This window comes from Clarias gariepinus, chromosome 21 (assembly GCF_024256425.1).
Source record: "Clarias gariepinus isolate MV-2021 ecotype Netherlands chromosome 21, CGAR_prim_01v2, whole genome shotgun sequence".
NCBI classification, from domain to species: Eukaryota; Metazoa; Chordata; class Actinopteri; order Siluriformes; family Clariidae; genus Clarias; species Clarias gariepinus.
The window spans coordinates 5,283,270-5,302,158 of record NC_071120.1 but is presented as its reverse complement, the minus strand read 5'-3'; the positions used below and the strand labels follow the sequence as shown (position 1 = coordinate 5,302,158).

Below are 18,889 nucleotides of genomic sequence, written 5' to 3'. Positions count from 1 at the left end.
CGTAGTCTAACGTAGTGTAGTGTAGGAGCCACTAGAGTGGAGTAGAGTAAAGTGGATTGGAGAGAAAAGAGCTGTTCATTTACTATTAAAAAAAAAAAAATCCAAAAAAGTAACAAATATATATAAAACATAATATGATCTGTTCTATAGCCCATCTGCTTTAACTTAGTTTTTTTTTTTTTTTTATTCATAAGACAACCTTTCAGTTTTGTAAATATTCTAGTTATAGTGTGTTAAGTCTTACTTTAGGTTAAACGTTTTTGAGAATTAGACCATCCAGCTAAAATAAATGTTATGTCATTGATTGATAAAATCTGGATTAAGGATATTTTATTTAATTTAGTTTAATTTATTTAATTTTAATTTTTTAGTTTCCCCCTGAAGGATTGCCACCTTATTGTGGTCAGGGGGTTTATGTGCCTCAGTCACCTTAAGATCTATACCAGCAGGAGCTTAGCCTTCAAGTGGGACACCCAAGTTGGACAGGTCTGAAGGTAGAGGCCTGACAAAGTGCATTCCACTTCTCCAGGCTTCTGATGCAGCTAACAACACAATTCAGCAAGGACAATACTGTTACTATAAAAACAGTGCTCGAACATGGTGTGTACACATGATGCCCCCTTCACATTTCTCACTTATTTTTTATATTTTGACTAATTACATGTTTATACAAATTTAATGAAGCTATTATAGATGTGTATTTTGTTTCGGTTTTGTTAAATAATAAAATAAACCTAGTTAGAATTAGTCACGTGATTCAGCAAACGCGGTTGTCATTGGTCACGTGACTTTCAGGAAACCAACACACGGCTCGAAGCGAGCTTTCACCATCTGCTCGACTTCGGAGATATTTTAATTTAGTTGTTTGTTTCTTTCTGTCTGCAGGATGAGATGGAGGACTGCAGAGCTGAATTAAAACTTCTGCTTATCATCTTATATGTTGTTCATCTTTCATCATCGGGTGAGTTTAGAGACATAAACTATTAAATCATTATAAAGCTGTATGATTTAAATGTTTGTCCGACAATAGTCTCTAAATTACGTGTCACAATACTAAAATAAATACGTTTGATATTTAAGATGTTTTTTTTAACACATCATTGTGTTATGTATGTTTAATATGAAATATTTAAGCTGATTAATAGGACATTTTGTGAATAGAGTTTAACCAGTACAAAATGGCGGAGAGACAAAGACGAACCCTGTTCTTACTTTCGGTTCCGCATCTCTACACTATGCGCAGAAAGTTTGGGTAGGAAATAAAGAGAAGTAAGATTAATTTATATACAGTAACACCAATCAGTACGGTGTTCAGTCCAGAATATATAAAGATTACTTCTAAATATTTTCACTTTGAGGTCGAAGTGTTTTATAGCAAAGCATCAGACAGACAAATAGTGAAGAGCGGAACTTTACTCATACTCAACCTCCGAGTGGGGGAGGGGAGAGAGGAAGTCAGCGCTGCACTGACTTAGAGAAAAGGTGTTGTGTCCAAGTTAAGACAAATTTTCCCAAAAAATAGCATAATACTCACAAGAAAAACACCATTAAATATTTTGAAATGAGTTTCCTTTGCTTTAGAAGCCACTGTAAAGGCAATATATTGTGTTCGTAATATTTTAACTGTTGGTTTATCATAACCATGTAAAATATTGTTATAATAAAATGATGTTGGCTATAATATAGATTTAAAACAAGAGCGGATGTTTTTCTTGGGAAGCCCCATCGAGATGAGCTATTTAAAAGAAACAATACAACGCATGTTATGATGAGCTTAGTTTTCAGGGCAGGTGAAATTCTCTGTCTCTTACATTCCAAAGATATAAAAAATGGTAAACCTAGCTAAATGCTAAATGGCAGAGTGACAGAAAGTTCCTCATCTCCACATCCTGTGGCATCACTAGAAATGCGCAGGAAACTTGTGTAGGAACTAATGAAACCTAGTTAAGTTAGGTTTCTGTAGGTGTGTTTAAAAAAAAAAAAAACTTGTCCAAATAAAAAAAATATATATATATATATATAAGATAATGACAACAGAAACAAAATGATTAAGATAACAGTTATGACAAATTAAAGCTTTAAAAAATGCCACCCATTTGTTCCTTTTGTTTTAGTTTATACTTCACAAAATTCCAGAATAACCTGGTGAGATTACAGATAAGGCATGTTATTGCGATACTACATACATTTTAATAATTACTATAAGTCCCATGTGAATAAAGTTTATTACTGCCTCATGTTACAACTTCTCACGGGCGAGCTTTTCTCTGAATACAACAGGGTTGTTACTAAATGATTTATCCTGACAAAGAGCCATAAGAGCAGTGGCAGCTGACACACCTAAAAATAAATGCAGAATTATTATTTATAGTCTAAATAAAAATGTTTTTATAAACTTGTGCTACTGTTGTTTACTTACAATATTTGTTAATTTAAAAATGTAATTTAAATGAGGTTTGGGCTCCGAGATGTTTGGGCTGCATCATGATTCTCCTCTTTAATTTCCTACGTAGTCTAATCAGCGCTCTACTGCACGCATAAAGTTCGCCACAGCGCAGCGGCAGGAATAGAGTTATATGAACGCATCATAGGGAAGAAACCGGCAAAGAGACTGACTCTGACCATTTTAATAATCCATTGATAAATTAGTGATCTCTTTACTTTTGGCTGTAGTGCTGAAGGTCGTCATGTCATCTCGTCATCTCCGCCTATATTCCCTTTACATACGAATTACATGATCTTTAATTTGTTTTCCATTAGTTTATATAAAAGCAGACATTTGCTTTCTATGAGTATATATTTTTCACGTCTGTTTCTGACGTGCTCAAGTTCACAGAAACCAATACAGAACAGTGCGCCCTGTTTTCTTTCTTTATTTAACAAAATCATAACGTTTTGTCGTCATTGTAAATGCACTTAAATAACAGTAGAGTCTTATTAAGGCTATGTATCTTATAGTTTTTATTTGAGCTGTTTTCTGGCAACGCTAGTGTTACACATGATAAAATCTACAATATATAAGTTAATAAGAAATGCCTAGATTAACCTAAATTCTACATTTATAGTCTATAATCTATAGTCCATAGTTAATCTATAATCTATAGTCTATAATCCATAGTTATAGCACAACTTAGCTGTAAAGTCAGCAATAAGCGGTAAACCACACCCTAATGCCATCGCCGCTGGGCGCCATAATAAGAAACAATATTGCCAGAGCATGTCATCTTTCTGACAGTAAAGGAACAAAACAGCAGTAACAGTAGATTTCAGAATACAGGGATGAGATAGAAAGAAGAAGAAAACATCCATGTAGGGACAGAAACAGAAAAAGGACAGATTTAGAGTTAGCCATGATCATACTGCTGTGGATAAACTGTGGCAGCTTGATGTAAGCAGGGATAGTACAATCTCTCCTCCCTCTGTGTGTGTGTGTGTGTGTGTGTGTGTGTGTGTGTGTGTGTGTGTGTATGCTGGTGTGTGCGTGTGTATGCTGGTGTGTGCGTGTGTATGCTGGTGTGTGCGTGTGTATGCTGGTGTGTGCGTGTGTATGCTGGTGTGTGCGTGTGTATGCTGGTGTGTGCGTGTGTATGCTGGTGTGTGCGTGTGTATGCTGGTGTGTGCGTGTGTATGCGGGTGTGTGCGTGTGTATGCGGGTGTGTGCGTGTGTATGCGGGTGTGTGCGTGTGTATGCGGGTGTGTGCGTGTGTATGCGGGTGTGTGCGTGTGTATGCGGGTGTGTGCGTGTGTATGCGGGTGTGTGCGTGTGTGTGTGTGTTTATGTGGGTGGGTGGGTGTGTATGCTGGTGGGTGTATGCCGGTGGGTGTATGCCGGTGGGTGGGTAGTGTGTGTTTATGCGGGTATGCGGGTGGGTGGGTGGTTGTGTGTGTGTTTATGCGGGTGGGTGTGTGTGTGTTTATGCGGGTGGGTGTGTGTGTGTTTATGCGGGTGGGTGTGTGTGTGTTTATGCGGGTGGGTGTGTGTGTGTTTATGCGGGTATGCGGGTGGGTGTGTGTGTGTTTATGCGGGTATGCGGGTGGGTGTGTGTGTGTTTATGCGGGTATGCGGGTGGGTGGGTGTGTGTGTTTATGCGGGTGGGTGGGTGGGTGGGTGGGTGTGTTTATGCGGGTGTGTGGGTGGGTGGGTGGGTGTGTGTGTGTTTATGCGGGTATGCGGGTGGGTGTGTGTGTGTGTGTTTATGCGGGTATGTGTTGTGTGTGTGTTTATGCGGGTATGCGGGTGGGTGTGTGTGTGTGTGTTTATGCGGGTATGTGTTGTGTGTGTGTTTATGCGGGTATGCGGGTGGGTGTGTGTGTGTGTGTTTATGCGGGTATGTGTTGTGTGTGTGTTTTTGCGGGTATGCGGGTGGGTGGGTGGTTGTGTGTGTGTTTATGCGGGTATGCGGGTGGGTGGGTGGGTGGGTGTGTGTGTGTTTATGCAGGTATGCGGGGGGGTGGGTGGGTGGATGTGTGTGTGTTTATGCGGGTATGCGGGTGGGTGGGTGTGTGTGTGTTTATGCGGGTATGCGGGTGGGTGGGTGGTTGTGTGTGTGTGGTTATGCGGGTATGCGGGTGGGTGGGTGGTTGTGTGTGTGTTTATGCGGGTATGCGGGTGGGTGGGTGGTTGTGTGTGTGGTTATGCGGGTATGCGGGTGGGTGGGTGGTTGTGTGTGTGTGGTTATGCGGGTATGCGGGTGGGTGGGTGGTTGTGTGTGTGTTTATGCGGGTATGCGGGTGGGTGGGTGGTTGTGTGTGTGTTTATGCGGGTATGCGGATGGGTGGGTGGTTGTGTGTGTGTTTATGCGGGTATGCGGGTGGGTGGGTGGTTGTGTGTGTGTTTATGCGGGTATGCGGGTGGGTGGGTGGTTGTGTGTGTGTTTATGCGGGTGGGTGTATGCGGGTATGCGGGTGGGTGTTTGTGTGTGTGTGTGTTTATGCAGGTATGCGGGTGGGTGGGTGTTTGTGTGTGTGTTTATGCGGGTATGCGGGTGGGTGGGTGTTATTGTGTGTGTGTTTATGCGGGTATGCGGGTGGGTGGGTGGGTGTGTGTGTGTTTATGCGGGTATGCTTGCGTGTGTGTATCCGGGTGGGTGTGTGTATCTCGTGTGTGTATCCTGGTGGGTGGGTGTGTGTGTGTATCCTGGTGGGTGGGTGTGTGTAAAAGTCATCCCACATAGTAGCCCCCTCCCTCCTCCTCTCGTTTCTTGTATAACTTTGGCTTCACACACACACACACACACACACACTAATGGAAACACTGTTCTGTCACGGTTGTTTTTAAACCGAGAAAGATTCTATATACGTACAGTACCATTACATTTCAGAAATGTATTATGCTCACAGTCCCTGGTTTAACTGTATTTGGGTATTTGCCTGAATTTTCAAGCCCCACTTGTCAGCAAAATGATAACGAAATCAGCCGAGTTTACTATTTATTGTAAGTGCAACAGTAGGCTTCATCATGTTTTCCTTTCGGCTGGCTTTTTGGTTGATTAGGCTGATAGGGCTGAAATACCTGCTTTTTTGTGGTCCATGTAACAAATGTATCCACTGACGTTATTACGCTCACTACATACAGCTACTGACCCGGTTTGTGTCCGCGGTAAAGTTAGTTTGATATTCGCACCTCCGAATTCAATAGCTGCGTAAATTCAATTTAATTCAATTTTATTTGTATAGCGCTTTTAGCAATTTTCATTGCCGCAAAGCAGCTTTACACAGTCAAAAGAATTATTTAAGTTTGTATGAAATGTGAATTTGTATGAATCAAAATGGTCAGTTTGTCCCTGGTGAGCAAGCCGAGGGCGACAGTGGCAAGGAAAAACTCCCTGAGATGGTAATAGGAAGAAACCTTGAGAGGAACCAGACTCAACAGGGAACCCATCCTCATTTGGGTGAAACAGAAAGCAGTAAATGATCTGCATTTATACAGTGTGTAGGGTGGCAGGCAGTTCAGCTATAATAGCTGATGTTAATTGATGTTACTATGGAGTCCAGGTAGTTATTGAAGACTCAGGTAGACATGTAAGAAGTTCCAGTCATGAACTATCGAACTGTCAAGTCCCCAGAGAAACAGTTGCCAACACCAGTCAAGGCCAGAACCATTTTCTAGGTAGAAAGAATCATTCCCAGACACCAGACGCATCCCAGAGAGACACACGGGGCATCCATGTGACGAGATCTTCAGCCAGAAGCGGGGCACCAGGATGGGTCAGACAGGTCCGGAGGGCAGAGGGAGTCTGGATCACTGGCAGCTCAGGAACGACATGTGTAGCTCGACAGAGAGAGAGAGAAAGAGTGAAAGGGGGAGACAGGAGGAGAGAGGAAAAAGAAAGAGGGGGGGAAAGAGAAGAAGAGGAGAGATGGCAGTTAGGTATGGTCACAGTCACACAATGTATAATGTGAATGTATATTAACTGTAGAGTGCAAGCAGAGACTCCGGCAGGACTAACTATGACAGCATAACTAAAAGGGAGAGCCAGAAGGAAACACAAACATGAGGGCTTCCTGACATGTAAAGCAAACAATCACCTCACCGTCAGCAAACCTGAGTGATCAATGAGAGTGAGGAAGACAGCATCCAAACATACCAGTTCACCATAATACTCTACGTCCATGAGTCCCCCAGATCTGCTCCTTTACCTATGGCAAATCTATTTATAAAAATGCTTGGCTAAATAAATAGGTTTTTAGCCTGGACTTAAACACTGAGACTGTGTCTGAGTCCCGAACACTATTTGGAAGACTATTCCATAACTTTGGGGCTTTGTAAGAAAAAGCTCTGCCCCCAGCTGTATTTTTCATAATACGCGGTACTGACAAGCAGCCTGCATCCTTTGATCGAAGTAGGCGTGGCGGATCGTAAGACACTAGTAGTTCGCTCAGGTACTGCGGCGCGAGACCATTTAATGCTTTATATGTCAAGAGTAGTATTTTAAAATCAATGCGAAATTTCACAGGGAGCCAATGGAGTGAAGATAAGATAGGGGTAATGTGCTCATATCTTCTGGTTCTGGTGAGGACTCTCGCTGCTGCATTCTGGACTAGCTGAAGCTTATTTATGCATCTAGCTGAACAACCAGACAGTAAGGCATTACAATAGTCCAACCTAGAGGTGATAAAAGCATGAACTAGTTTTTCTGCGTCGTTTAGCGACAATAAATTTCTTATTCTGGCAATATTTCTGAGGTGAAAAAAAGCTATCCTAGTAGTATTATCTACATGTGCTTCAAATGAAAGGCTGGAATCAATAATCACACCAAGGTCTTTTACTGTTGCATTTAATGGAACAAAAAGGCCATCTAAAGTTACGGTGTGATCTAAAATTTTACTCCTAGCTGTATGCGGTCCTATGACTAGAACTTCTGTCTTATCCGGATTTAGCAGAAGGAAGTTAATTAGCATCCAATTTCTTATGTCCTGCACACATTGCTCAATTTTAGTAAGCTGTTTTTTCTCGTCAGGTTTTGCTGAGACATATAACTGTGTATCGTCAGCATAACAATGAAAACTAATACCATGCTTACGGATTATGTTGCCCAGAGGAAGCATGTAAAGGGAAAAAAGCAGTGGACCTAAAACTGAACCCTGCGGAACGCCAAACTCCACTAGAGAACATGCAGAATAATCACCATTTAAGTCTACATACTGATAACGATGGGTCAGATAGGATCTGAGCCAGGAGAGGGCTGTACCCTTAATTCCCACTACATTTTCTAATCTGTGAAGAAGAATAGCGTTATCAACGGTGTCAAAAGCTGCACTGAGGTCAAGTAGTACAAGCATAGTTACACAACCCTGATCAGAGGCCAATAGGATGTCATTTACTACTTTAACGAGCGCTGTCTCTGCACTGTGATGAGGCCTAAATCCTGACTGATACAGTTCATGTATGCCATTTCTATGTATATATGAGCATAGCTGCTCCGCTACTATCTTTTCCAGAATCTTAGAGATAAAGGGGAGGTTTGATATTGGTCTGTAACTAGACAGCTGACAGGGGTCGAGGTCAGGTTTCTTAATTATTGGTTTGATAACTGCTAATTTAAAAGATTTTGGAACATATCCAATGCTGAGTGAAGAATTAATTATTCTCAACAGGGGTTCTACTATTGCTGGTACTATCTGTTTAAGAAAATGTGTCGGTACAGGATCTAATATACAGGTTGATGAATTTGAAGAAGAGATGAGTGAAATTAGTTCATTCTCTTCAAGGGGAGTAAAGTATTCTAGGTTCTGATCTGACATGGCTAGATTAACATCTGCATCAATTACATTGTTCGGTTTCAAAACCTCAATTTTATGCCTAATATTTACAATTTTATTATTAAAAAAGTTCATGAAGTCCTCACTATTGCATGATGATGTTGTGGAGATTTCTGCAGTGGTCTTATTTCTGGTTAATTTGGCTACAGCATTAAATAAGAATCTAGGATTATTTTTGTTATTTTCTATAAGAGTGGAGAGATATGTTGATCTAGCTACACTAAGAGCTTTTCTATAGTTCAGGATGCTCTCCTTCCATGCTATTTGAAATACTAGTAATTTAGTTTGACGCCATTTACGTTCTAATTTCCGAGCGGTCTGTTTTAAAGTGCGCGTGTGATCGTTATACCAGGGAGCAAGTTTCTTATCTCTAATAATTTTTCTTTTGACTGGAGCTACATTATCTAAGGTATAGCGAAATGTCGACTCTAAATATTCAGTCGCCTGATCGAGTTCTGTGGGGTCAGACGGCGATCTAATCGAAGTTGGGAACTCTGGGAGATTACTGATAAAACTCTGTTTGGTAGTTGATGTGAATGTACGTTTCATACGGTAGCGCGGCGCTGTGTGTACATTATTATTGTGACACACTTGAATTGAGACAAGATAGTGATCTGAGATAACTTCAGATAGTGGTATTGTGAATAAATTTCTTATACTTAATCCAAATAATATTATTAAATCTAAAGTGTGACCTGCTTTATGAGTGGGTTCTACTACATACTGATTTACTCCTACCGAGTCCAGTATAGACATAAATGCAGTTCTTAGAGGGTCTTCTGGGTTTTCAAAATGAATATTAAAATCTCCAGCAATTAGCACTTTGTCTACAGAAACGACTAGATTTGAAAGGAAATCTGCAAATTCACTAAGAAATTCCGAGTACGGCCCTGGAGGTCTGTAAATGACAATTAGCGGGATCGACTGAGCTGACTTAATATAGTTAAATACACTTATGTTACTATAAAGAATTTCAAATGAATTAAATTTGTGTCCGTGTTTTTGTACAATAGTCAAATTATCATTGTGAATAACTGCGACGCCTCCTCCTCTACCAGTTAACCGAGGCTGGTGTATGTAGCTGTATCCAGGAGGACTAGCTTCATTTAGAGCTACATACTCGTCCTGTTTAATCCAAGTTTCTGTTAAACAGAGTATATCAAACTCCTGATCTGTGATAATTTCATTAACTATAACTGCTTTAGATGCGAGAGATCTAATATTTAACAGTCCTAGCTTCAGATCAGAGGTGCCGGCTGCGCATTCAGTCTGATAAATAAACCCGCAAATAAGATACCCAGATATATTTCCTCTCTACTTTGTCTTTAAGCTACGTCCGCATTAAATTATACATGTTTAAAAGCATAAACACCATTATTCTCTACGGCGCACCAAACGATTTAGGGATCATCGCAAAATGTCGCACACCAACAAAAAGCGTAGGACGATATTGATCTTCCCTTTTGTTCAGCGCCTGAAGGATCAAAAAGTAACTTTGTTGCCACACTGGAAACTAGAAATGCCAGACTAGTACTGCCTGATGAAACACAAATTATTAACAAAAATACAGAAACATCAGCATACACATTGGAATAAATGAAATTACATATACTGTATAATACCCAATGTTTCCTTATACAGTGGAACCTCGGATTACGAGCATAATTCGTTCCGGAAGTGGGCTCGTATTCCAAATTAAATTTTCCCATAAGAAATAATAGAAACTTAAATTATTCGTTTTACAGCCGAAAAAAATAAAAACATAAAAATAATTAATACAAAATATTAAGTAAAAATAAAACTAATTAACCTGCACGTTACCTTTCAAAAAAGTTAAAAATAAATCCTGGCAGATAAGCGTTTCCCTTTGTGCATGCAGGCGCTGTGTATGTGTGTGTGTGAGGCTAGAGTAAGTGGAGACTCTTGCTTTCAGCCCCTCCTGGCTCTCTTTCCTCATCTTACACATTAAAACTTTCTTCTCTCGTTTAAACACACACACACATTAACGGAAAGACTGTTGTTCTGGTCTAAATTAATAAAGCTTCTCCGCTTTATTTTAATGTTGCTTGCGACAGCGTAACAACCCGTTAATTGATGCTCGTGTAATGATGAGATGGACAAACTGCTCGATGCCGTTCTTTTATTTTCTGCATTGTCAGGTTATATTATGAACTTTCTTGTGGATCCGGCACTTAAATCCAACTAAAAAAACTACTGAAGAACAAAACTCAGGCTCAATATCCTAACTTAAATCTCACATTCGCGTTCACACACAGCGGACTGCATTACCCACAATGCATCTCCCGCACTGGACTACACTTCCGTAAACAGAGGTCATAAATCAACATCTCTCTCCCGCTACACTCTTTAATCTAAAAAAAAAAGAAGCAAAAAACATCGCTAATGACACTCATGTGAGCCCAAACTAACAGAATCACTGCTGTAAAGTGAAACAAACAAACAAATGACCCAGCACCTTACATCTAAAAAGATTTGAGAGAGAGAGTGTGTCTCTCTTGCCTTTATTTCTGTGCGCGCGTGTGTTTGTGAATGAGGGTTTCACACACACACACACACACACACACACACACACACACACACACACACACACACAGCCGGCACAGTGTCTAATTACGCTCGCGCACGCACACACACACACACACACCCCTCTGTATTGAGAATTTCTTTTGCCTTACTCGCGCACACGCGTGTGTTATAAGAAACAGTACACGCGCTCTACACACGCGCTTCCGAACACATAATAAAATATGTTTCACACACACGTAGTCACAGTGTTATAGTAAACAGTACACGCGTGCACAGATGTTGTTTATACCAGTAAGAGATGAGCACTAAGACCCAGCAGGGGAGACGAATACCCGCAGTGCCGGAGAGAGAAAAACTGTTGGCTCAGTTGTGATGACGTGACGCTCGGTGTCAAAACAAGAAGCGCATGCGTTATACATGATACTCAAGGCTCGTAAACCACGACAACGCTCGTTTTTTAGGTCAAAATTTATTAAAAATCTTTGCTCGTCTTCCAGAACACTCGTAAACCGCGTTACTCGTAATCCGAGGTTCCACTGTATATTGTTTCTCTGCAATTAACATGCCGACGTTAAACCGTTATTGTTGCATTATGGTTCCACTTTTTCTTTGATGTTATTTTAATTTACTTGTGGATATATATATAAATATATATATATATATATATATATATATATATATATATATATTTTGTTTTTTTTTTTGTTTTTGAGGCAGCAAGTTACAACCAGGTAGGTAAAAAAAATTAAAAATTTGGTAAATTTTCCCCCACACTGTGTCCTCAGTCAGTTAGTGTTGTAGGTATCAATGACATCATCCTGTTTTTTGTTTGTTTGTTTGTTTTTTTACATTTTATGCAACTTTATAGTTCTAAATGTGATTAGTTAATGAATGTGTGTGAACTTTTCAGACACACACTCTCTAGAGTACCACTACACCGTCAATGGGCATTCCACTGCTGTGGGTTTGGTGGATGGAGAGCAGGTTGTGTCCTATGACAGCAACATCAGGAAGATGATCCCAAAGACGGAGTGGATGAAGAAGATTGAAGTTAATGATCCGCGTTACTGGGACAGAGAGACACAGCGTATGAAGGTTCAGCAGGACGAGTTCCAAGCCTTTATGTATCTAACAAAGCAGAGATTTAATCACACTAAAGGTAAAACACATTCAGGACTTTCAGCACTAATACACACATGTTCACAATACCAACATCTTATTATTATTTTTTTTATACCTCCATAATTTTTTTAACTTTTCAGTAATTTCTCTCCGAACCAGACGAGTCGACTCACCATGCTTAGAGAACATTAGTTACAATAAATATTATAATCTAGGTCAGGGTCATGTCATACTGAAGGTTAATGTTTTACAGGAATAAAATGTGTTCCAGTGCCTCTGTGCTCGTACAGTACATGTTTTAAATTCAATATAGACACAATAGACTGGGAAATGGTGGCTCAGGCGGCTCTAGGTTATTTATTTGGGGATCTGAGGATGCTGGTTCGAGCCCTGCTGTCGGTGGCTTGCCACACCCCGGACTACCCAGCTACTGCATGTAGTGTCAGTCCCAAGCCCAGGTACAATGGGAGGGGTGTGTCAGGAAAGGTAGTCGGGTAAAAATTTGTGCCAAAAGTTGTGTGTGTATCAGATGATCGGCTGTGGAGACTGTTGATGGGAGCAGCTAAAAAAAAGTTTCTTTGTAGACACAATAGACTCTTGTACTGTACATAGTTGCCCAGATCCTGCACTATAACATGGGGGCGTTTTTACCTTACTGTCTTTTTTGAGAGATTATCTCCAGCTAGCCTTAATGGTGAATAATGTATAATAATAATAATAATAATAATAATATAGTTGGAAAGCTACAGTGATTGGGCCCAGGCACTTGTGCCATTGCCGTCATAGTACTTGGGTCATAATGATAGTTCTGTTGCATTTGGTTCCACTTCAGAGTAAGTAAGTATAGTTTTATTTTTTTTTTCCTTTTTTGTTAAGATATAGAAGGGAGACTTGAATGAGGGGTGAATCTCCAACATAAAACCAATTGTACTGTGAGCTGCAACACACACTTTAAAATGGGCACAGTATAATGGAGCCATGCTGCTATTTTCTTTTAAAAAATGTCTTAAAGAATCCACAGAAAAACAGAGATGGTCACAAATATTGAGAGGTTTGTAAATGCAGATTACATTTGTGAATTAAATGACATTTATTTGTGAATTATCACACTGGTCTGACTCCTTAAAATATTTCACACCAGTTCTTTAGTACATTCCCAGAGATAGTGCTTCCACATGAAAAAAACAAGCTACTATTAGCATGTTAGCCTCACAGCGTGACTAAATTCACAAACAACATTTATAAAATAGCAACATTAACATCTTCGAGATCTAAGGTTGACAGTCGGAACAAATCCACAGTTGAGCTTCAGTGTGTCATTTCTGGGGAAATATTATACAGTGGAACCTCAGATTGTGAATAACGCGCGTGTCTTGATTTACACAATCACAACTGAGCCAATGGTTCTTCTGTCTCGCGCACTGCTTAATTTTGGGTAATTATCCATGTTCTGTCTCAGTGTGCGTGCGTCACTCATATAGTCAACATCAGTGCGTGTGCATACTGTTTACTTTAACACTGTGACCACGTGTATATGCGTGTAAACCACCTTTTTTTTGCATTTGTTTGTATGTGTGTGTAGGACGACTTTCACACACACACACACACCTGTTTACTAAATATAGACTCACCACACACTTGTATGAGGGTGTGTCCCTATTCAGTAAACGAGTGCGTGTGAAAGGCGTCCTACACAGCAGCCCACCCCCCCCCCCCAAGTTAAACAAGGTTCAACTGTATGTTATTATATATAATATAAATTTAAATTCCTTCATACTTTAAAAAAAATCCATCTTATTTATGGTGAATCCACAAGCTCTGTATTTTATTATACACAGTGGTTCTACAATATGCAAGAAATTACAGCAGATGGTTCTACCATTACAGTCCCTGGGGCTCTGAGTTTATTAAACTAAATAGTTTCTCAGTGCCCTTTAGTCTTAAACCTTCTACAAACTGTAATTCTCTTTTTACACACACAGAGCTGTGTGTCCATGCAGTGTAGAATCTCACAGGAGATATTAAATGTTGTTAAACACAATGTCTTCAGTGAAAATGGAATGGAAACTCATATAAACATTGTGTGTGTGTGTGTGTGTGTGTGTGTGTGTGTGTGCAGGAGATCATATAGTACAAAGGATCTCCGGCTGTGAGCGTGATGATGATGTCACCACTAGAGGATACGATCAGTACAGTTATGATGGAGAAGATTTCATCAGTCTGGATCTGAGAACTGGAACCTGGACTGCAGCTAATGATAAAGCTGAGAGATTTATAAACGACTGGGATCCTAAAGGCACTAAGGCTGAATACTGGAAGGATTTCCTGGAGACTGACTGTATTCATCAGTTAAAGAAGTTTGTGTCTCTGCAGAGGAAAGGTACTGTGTTTGTTTCTGTGTGTGTGTGTCTGAGTGTGTGCGCCCAATCCTTATTTTATTGTACCATCCAATCAGCATGTAGGGGATCGGTCTTGGACCAGGTTATATATAATTGTAAATGGTGCTGATTGATTCACAAGATCAACTGATTGACTGAGTGACCTGCAGGAAACCATCACATCTCAAAAGCTGCCAGTAGTCGCTCAGCTGTACATCTGTGTTAGCTAATGTTAACTAATAAACATAAGGAGACAGCAAAACCAATAGAAGCAACAAAGTGTAGGAGAATATTGTTAGGTTAAAATGAAAAGATCACAATGAGAGAGAATAAAGTTATTAAAAACAACACCTGTGCTGCACTATTAACCAGAGTGTTGTCAGGTGGTTATGTGAAAAACTCCAAGGTGCATTAATGGAGGTAATTAATGAGGTAATAATGATAAACAAAGCTTTATGAAGTACTCATGTTTTCCAGTCTCACAAAAGCATAGATTATGACCTTACAGTAGATTTTGTAGCAGTTTAAAATTTAGATGCATTGACTGTGTTTCATACAGCAGGTGTGTTAACTTTCTTAATGTGTGTATTTGTAACTAACTAAATCAATGAATTAAACACACACAAGCATTTTAGAGAAAACAAAACATTAATTATGTTTATACTATTAAAAATTTTACACTGTATAGAACTACTGTATATAGGAATACAGACATCATGATGCTTTTCAGTGAGAAAAAATGCAACACCACTGTTCACTCGTATTTACTCACAGACTCGTCTTATGGTGTTTGTGTATCGATGACTGAGGTGGAGACTGTGGGTGTTTATGAGGTGTGTGTGTGTGTGTGTGTGTGTTTAATGAGTTTTGAAACTAATTCGTTTGCAGATTTTGTAGAAAATTTCTGACCAGACGCTTTTTAACACGCACAGCTTTTGATACCAGTGTAACACAATAGAAATGTGTTTCTGCTGGGCCGCTTAGAAGCTCATGCGTGATTGTGACAGAATGTGATTTATCCAAGGCTGATCAGCAAACTGTCCAGTTCAGACCTCTGGTAGATTAGTCAGTGTGTCTCTATAAAACACAGTAATATCATTAGTCATGTTTTTGCAACACTTCTAGCCAAAATGCCTCCCAAAAGCCACACAAACACTTTAAACACTCGTATCATGTAACACTTATGGACAGACTTGTGCATGTATAATTGGGCTACAGTATGAGTTACTAGTACAATTGTTATCTGGGTGTTATTTAGCAAAGCGGGAGAGAGAGAGTTTTAGAGAGCAAACATGTGCAGTTAAATATTAGACAATTGTGTAAGATTAGAGAATACGATCAGGGTTAAGACAACTGCACACACAATGTGTCTGAATTCCCCTGTTCGTTACAGTTTATTTAGTTTTTTTTATAGTTGAATAGGAAATATAGATAGCTTTATATTAAAAATATATTTACTGTAGATGCCACACATAAAGAATACCAAAAGTGTAGATAACTGTTAAACCAAGAGAATTCAGCCAGTGATGATGGACCCGTCCACTAACCTGTGTGTGTGTTCACATGAAGGGGCGTCTCTGAGGGAGTTGGTACACTAACACTAGTAGCCGGTAACAAACCTGTTGTGCCAACATGCCAGAGAAGTGCAGCCTCAGAAATTTATCTGGCAGAACACACTGACCCCACACACACTGTACGTTGTGCTGTAAAACATTTGACATTTCAGACGTGAGTCAGACTCGTTCACACTGACGAGTTTGTTACTTTTGTGATGGTTAAACCTTGAAACGAGTCTTCTGTTCATGAGTGCTGACCTGTGGAGAGACACCAGTGTGGTCCACCAACACAATATACATCATGGTATACATACTAGAGACGTCAATTCAGTTGAACGAACCACGATTCTTTTGTGTAGTGATTCACGCATCAGCCACTCAATACACACGCTTACACCAGTCTCTCAATAACACAAGTGCAAATTAGTGGAAATCAAGCACGTAAGAAATCCTGTGTGGACCCACGTGCTTGTGGACGCTTAACTTGTCATGTTTTGAGTTTTGAGACTTTTAATACATTTGAGGCAGTAAAATGTCACCATGTCTTTATAATCCTACAGGTCACACTCTAAACAATTCACACGTTTGTATCCTGTGTGGTGGGACTGACGTATTTGCTCAGGAGGTCTTAAAATACGAGTACTAAAGTGCGTGTATGCTTTCTCTGCCGAGCGTCACATGATCACAACTGAGCCAATGGTTCTTCTCTTTCTCATATGCTGTGGGATTGTGGGTAATCGTCTCCCATGCGCAGTCTCAGTGCGTGTGCGTCACTCGTATAATCATCAGCGTGTACTGTTTAATATAACACTGACCGTGTGTGTGTGTGTGTGCACGTGTGTAATGCATTTTATTTTATTTTGTGTCCATGTGTAGTGACTGTTCTTTAGTAACTATACTGCAACAGCAGCCCTCAGGAAGGAAAAAAATAAGTTAAAAAGGGCTGTTGCAGTGCAGGTCAGTCTGTTTAGAAGAGTGATTCCTCAGTACACACACACACACACACACACACAGAGCCTATTGTATACATAGTAATTAAATTCTCACCCTACAACATGCACAAACTGTAGTCTTTTCCACAGTACATTAATAAATCTGATAGTGTTGTAATATTTCTGTCTCTGTGTGTCTCTGCAGTTTGTCCCGAGGTGTCCATGTTCCATAGACACTCGTCTCCTTCTCCAGAGGTGGTGTGTCACGCTACAGGTTTCCTCCCCAAACCACTAAATATCACCTGGCAGAAGGACGGAGAGGACGTACGTGAGGACGTGGAGCTCAGAGAAACGTTACCCAACCAGGATGGAAGCTTCCAGAAGAGAAGCATTCTGAAAGTCCCAGCTGAGGAGCTGCAGAAACACACCTACACCTGCGTGGTTCAGCACAGCAGCTTGGAAAAGGAGATTCGAATAGACGTACCAAAAGGTCCAGTAAAACTACAGATTTTATAATGTTAAAGCTGATTTCTTGCTGCAGCCGATAATAAAGACTCTGTGCTGATTTAACAGGTGGAGGATCAGGTGGAGGATCAGGTGGAGGATCAGATTTAGGATCAGATGCAGCACAAATTCCTATCCTTGCTCTCATGTTACCTGTCGCTCTCATCTTTTTCGTCCTCTATGGTATAATTTTGGTCTGGAAGAAGAACTCTGGTGAGAGGAGGAAGGAGGCAGATGTGAAGTTTTCAGACAACAGATTTACACTTTCTAATTCATGTAAGGGGATCTGATGAATATTTTGCTTCTGTTTAAGTTGAACTGATAAATTATACGAGACAATAAACTGATACTGACTAATTTTCTTGTGAAAGTAAATCCAGTAGACAGATTTGATACTAACTGACTGTCCATCATCTGTGTTTCAGCCCTTAGACCTGTTCCACCCAAACTCTGTAAGTGAACCTTTATGATCCATAAATGATGTTTAAAACCACTACATTATTTATACACAGTGTTTAGTCACTTTGTGATGGAGGTAAATGTTTTACAGACTCTAAAGGAGATTCTTCAACCAACAACTTGACTGTGTATCTTCATGCTGAACTGAGAGAGTAAGACATGATGTAGTTTACAGTTTAACATTCAGTCTCAGCTCAGAGCTCATCCTGTTTCTGTCTGTCTGTTTCTCTAGGAGAGAAAAGGAGAGCAAGATATTACACGACCAAGCATACGATTTACACATTTACAAGGATTATCAGTTGTACACCAGTAAATTCACTGATTTAATTAATTAATATATACAGTTATATCGCAGTTACGACTGTACATGCCTGTGTGTAAAATACACACAGTAGTGGCTATTTTAGTATGTGTGTCGATCAAATGGGGAATTTGAAGTCTGGATTAGGAGCTTTGGACTCTTTGCCTGCTGGGCCTGTGTGTGATGGGCTGTTACTGTGTAGCGCAGCCACATAAAGGGACATTTTAAATAACAGGGAAATGGATTAAGGAGCTAATGCTGCTCACCTGTGCACGGAAATTTGCCCGATCTGGTTTTACTTGTCCCCATAGACGTTAGGTGCGTTCGACTTCATGCGGCGCTGCACAGACCGATCGGCGGCTGACTTGAAGTAGTGCATGCCGGTTAGAAATTTTGTCCGACTTGAACCGGCGCCGACGCCACGTGACGTTCACGTGTGGCATCAAAGTAACGCGAGAGCGTTTCGAGAACAGCCGGCTTGCTCAGCCAGCGCAGCATTTCAGGAGCGACTGCGCCAGGCTGTGATGACGTCACAGCTTCTCATGATTGGCCACATTCACCACATGACGATGATCACGAGTCTTTCGTGCCTTAATTCATATAATTGCATTAAATTCTCTTAAATTAATTGAGTTTAATAAGAAGAATAATAGACTTCTAGATAATTATGATATAATTTTTAACTGAAGTGTCTCTAGATTTATCTTTATGGCGGTTGTACACAATTCTCATCCTCTCGTGTATTTTATCCATTTTTTTGTATTTTTAAATCTATAGTTCCTTGTCCTTTATGTATAATTATTTGTTTGGATTAATGTTTTTTCTCTC

General features: G+C 40.1%; 1 protein-coding gene across 1 annotated transcript; it reads left to right on the top strand.

Moving 5' to 3' along the window:
• The first annotated feature begins 802 nt into the window (after positions 1 to 802).
• On the top strand, positions 803 to 17,761 carry LOC128509750 (H-2 class I histocompatibility antigen, Q8 alpha chain-like). The gene is made up of 6 exons (XM_053481584.1): positions 803 to 961; positions 11,720 to 11,968; positions 14,051 to 14,311; positions 17,003 to 17,287; positions 17,401 to 17,577; positions 17,727 to 17,761. The coding sequence occupies exons 1-6, from the start codon at positions 892 to 894 to the stop codon at positions 17,759 to 17,761; spliced, it is 1,077 nt and encodes a 358-aa protein (XP_053337559.1). The 5' UTR covers positions 803 to 891.
• The last annotated feature ends 1,128 nt before the right edge of the window (positions 17,762 to 18,889 follow it).

Bases quoted from the DNA above. Each gene is read 5' to 3' on its own strand.
- LOC128509750 (XM_053481584.1), top strand. From the start codon at position 892: ATGGAGGACTGCAGAGCTGAATTAAAACTTCTGCTTATCATCTTATAT. The intron at 11,969-14,050 runs GTAAAACACATT...GTGTGTGTGCAG, and splicing joins GAGATTTAATCACACTAAAG to GAGATCATATAGTACAAAGG. The intron at 14,312-17,002 runs GTACTGTGTTTG...GTGTCTCTGCAG, and splicing joins TGTGTCTCTGCAGAGGAAAG to TTTGTCCCGAGGTGTCCATG.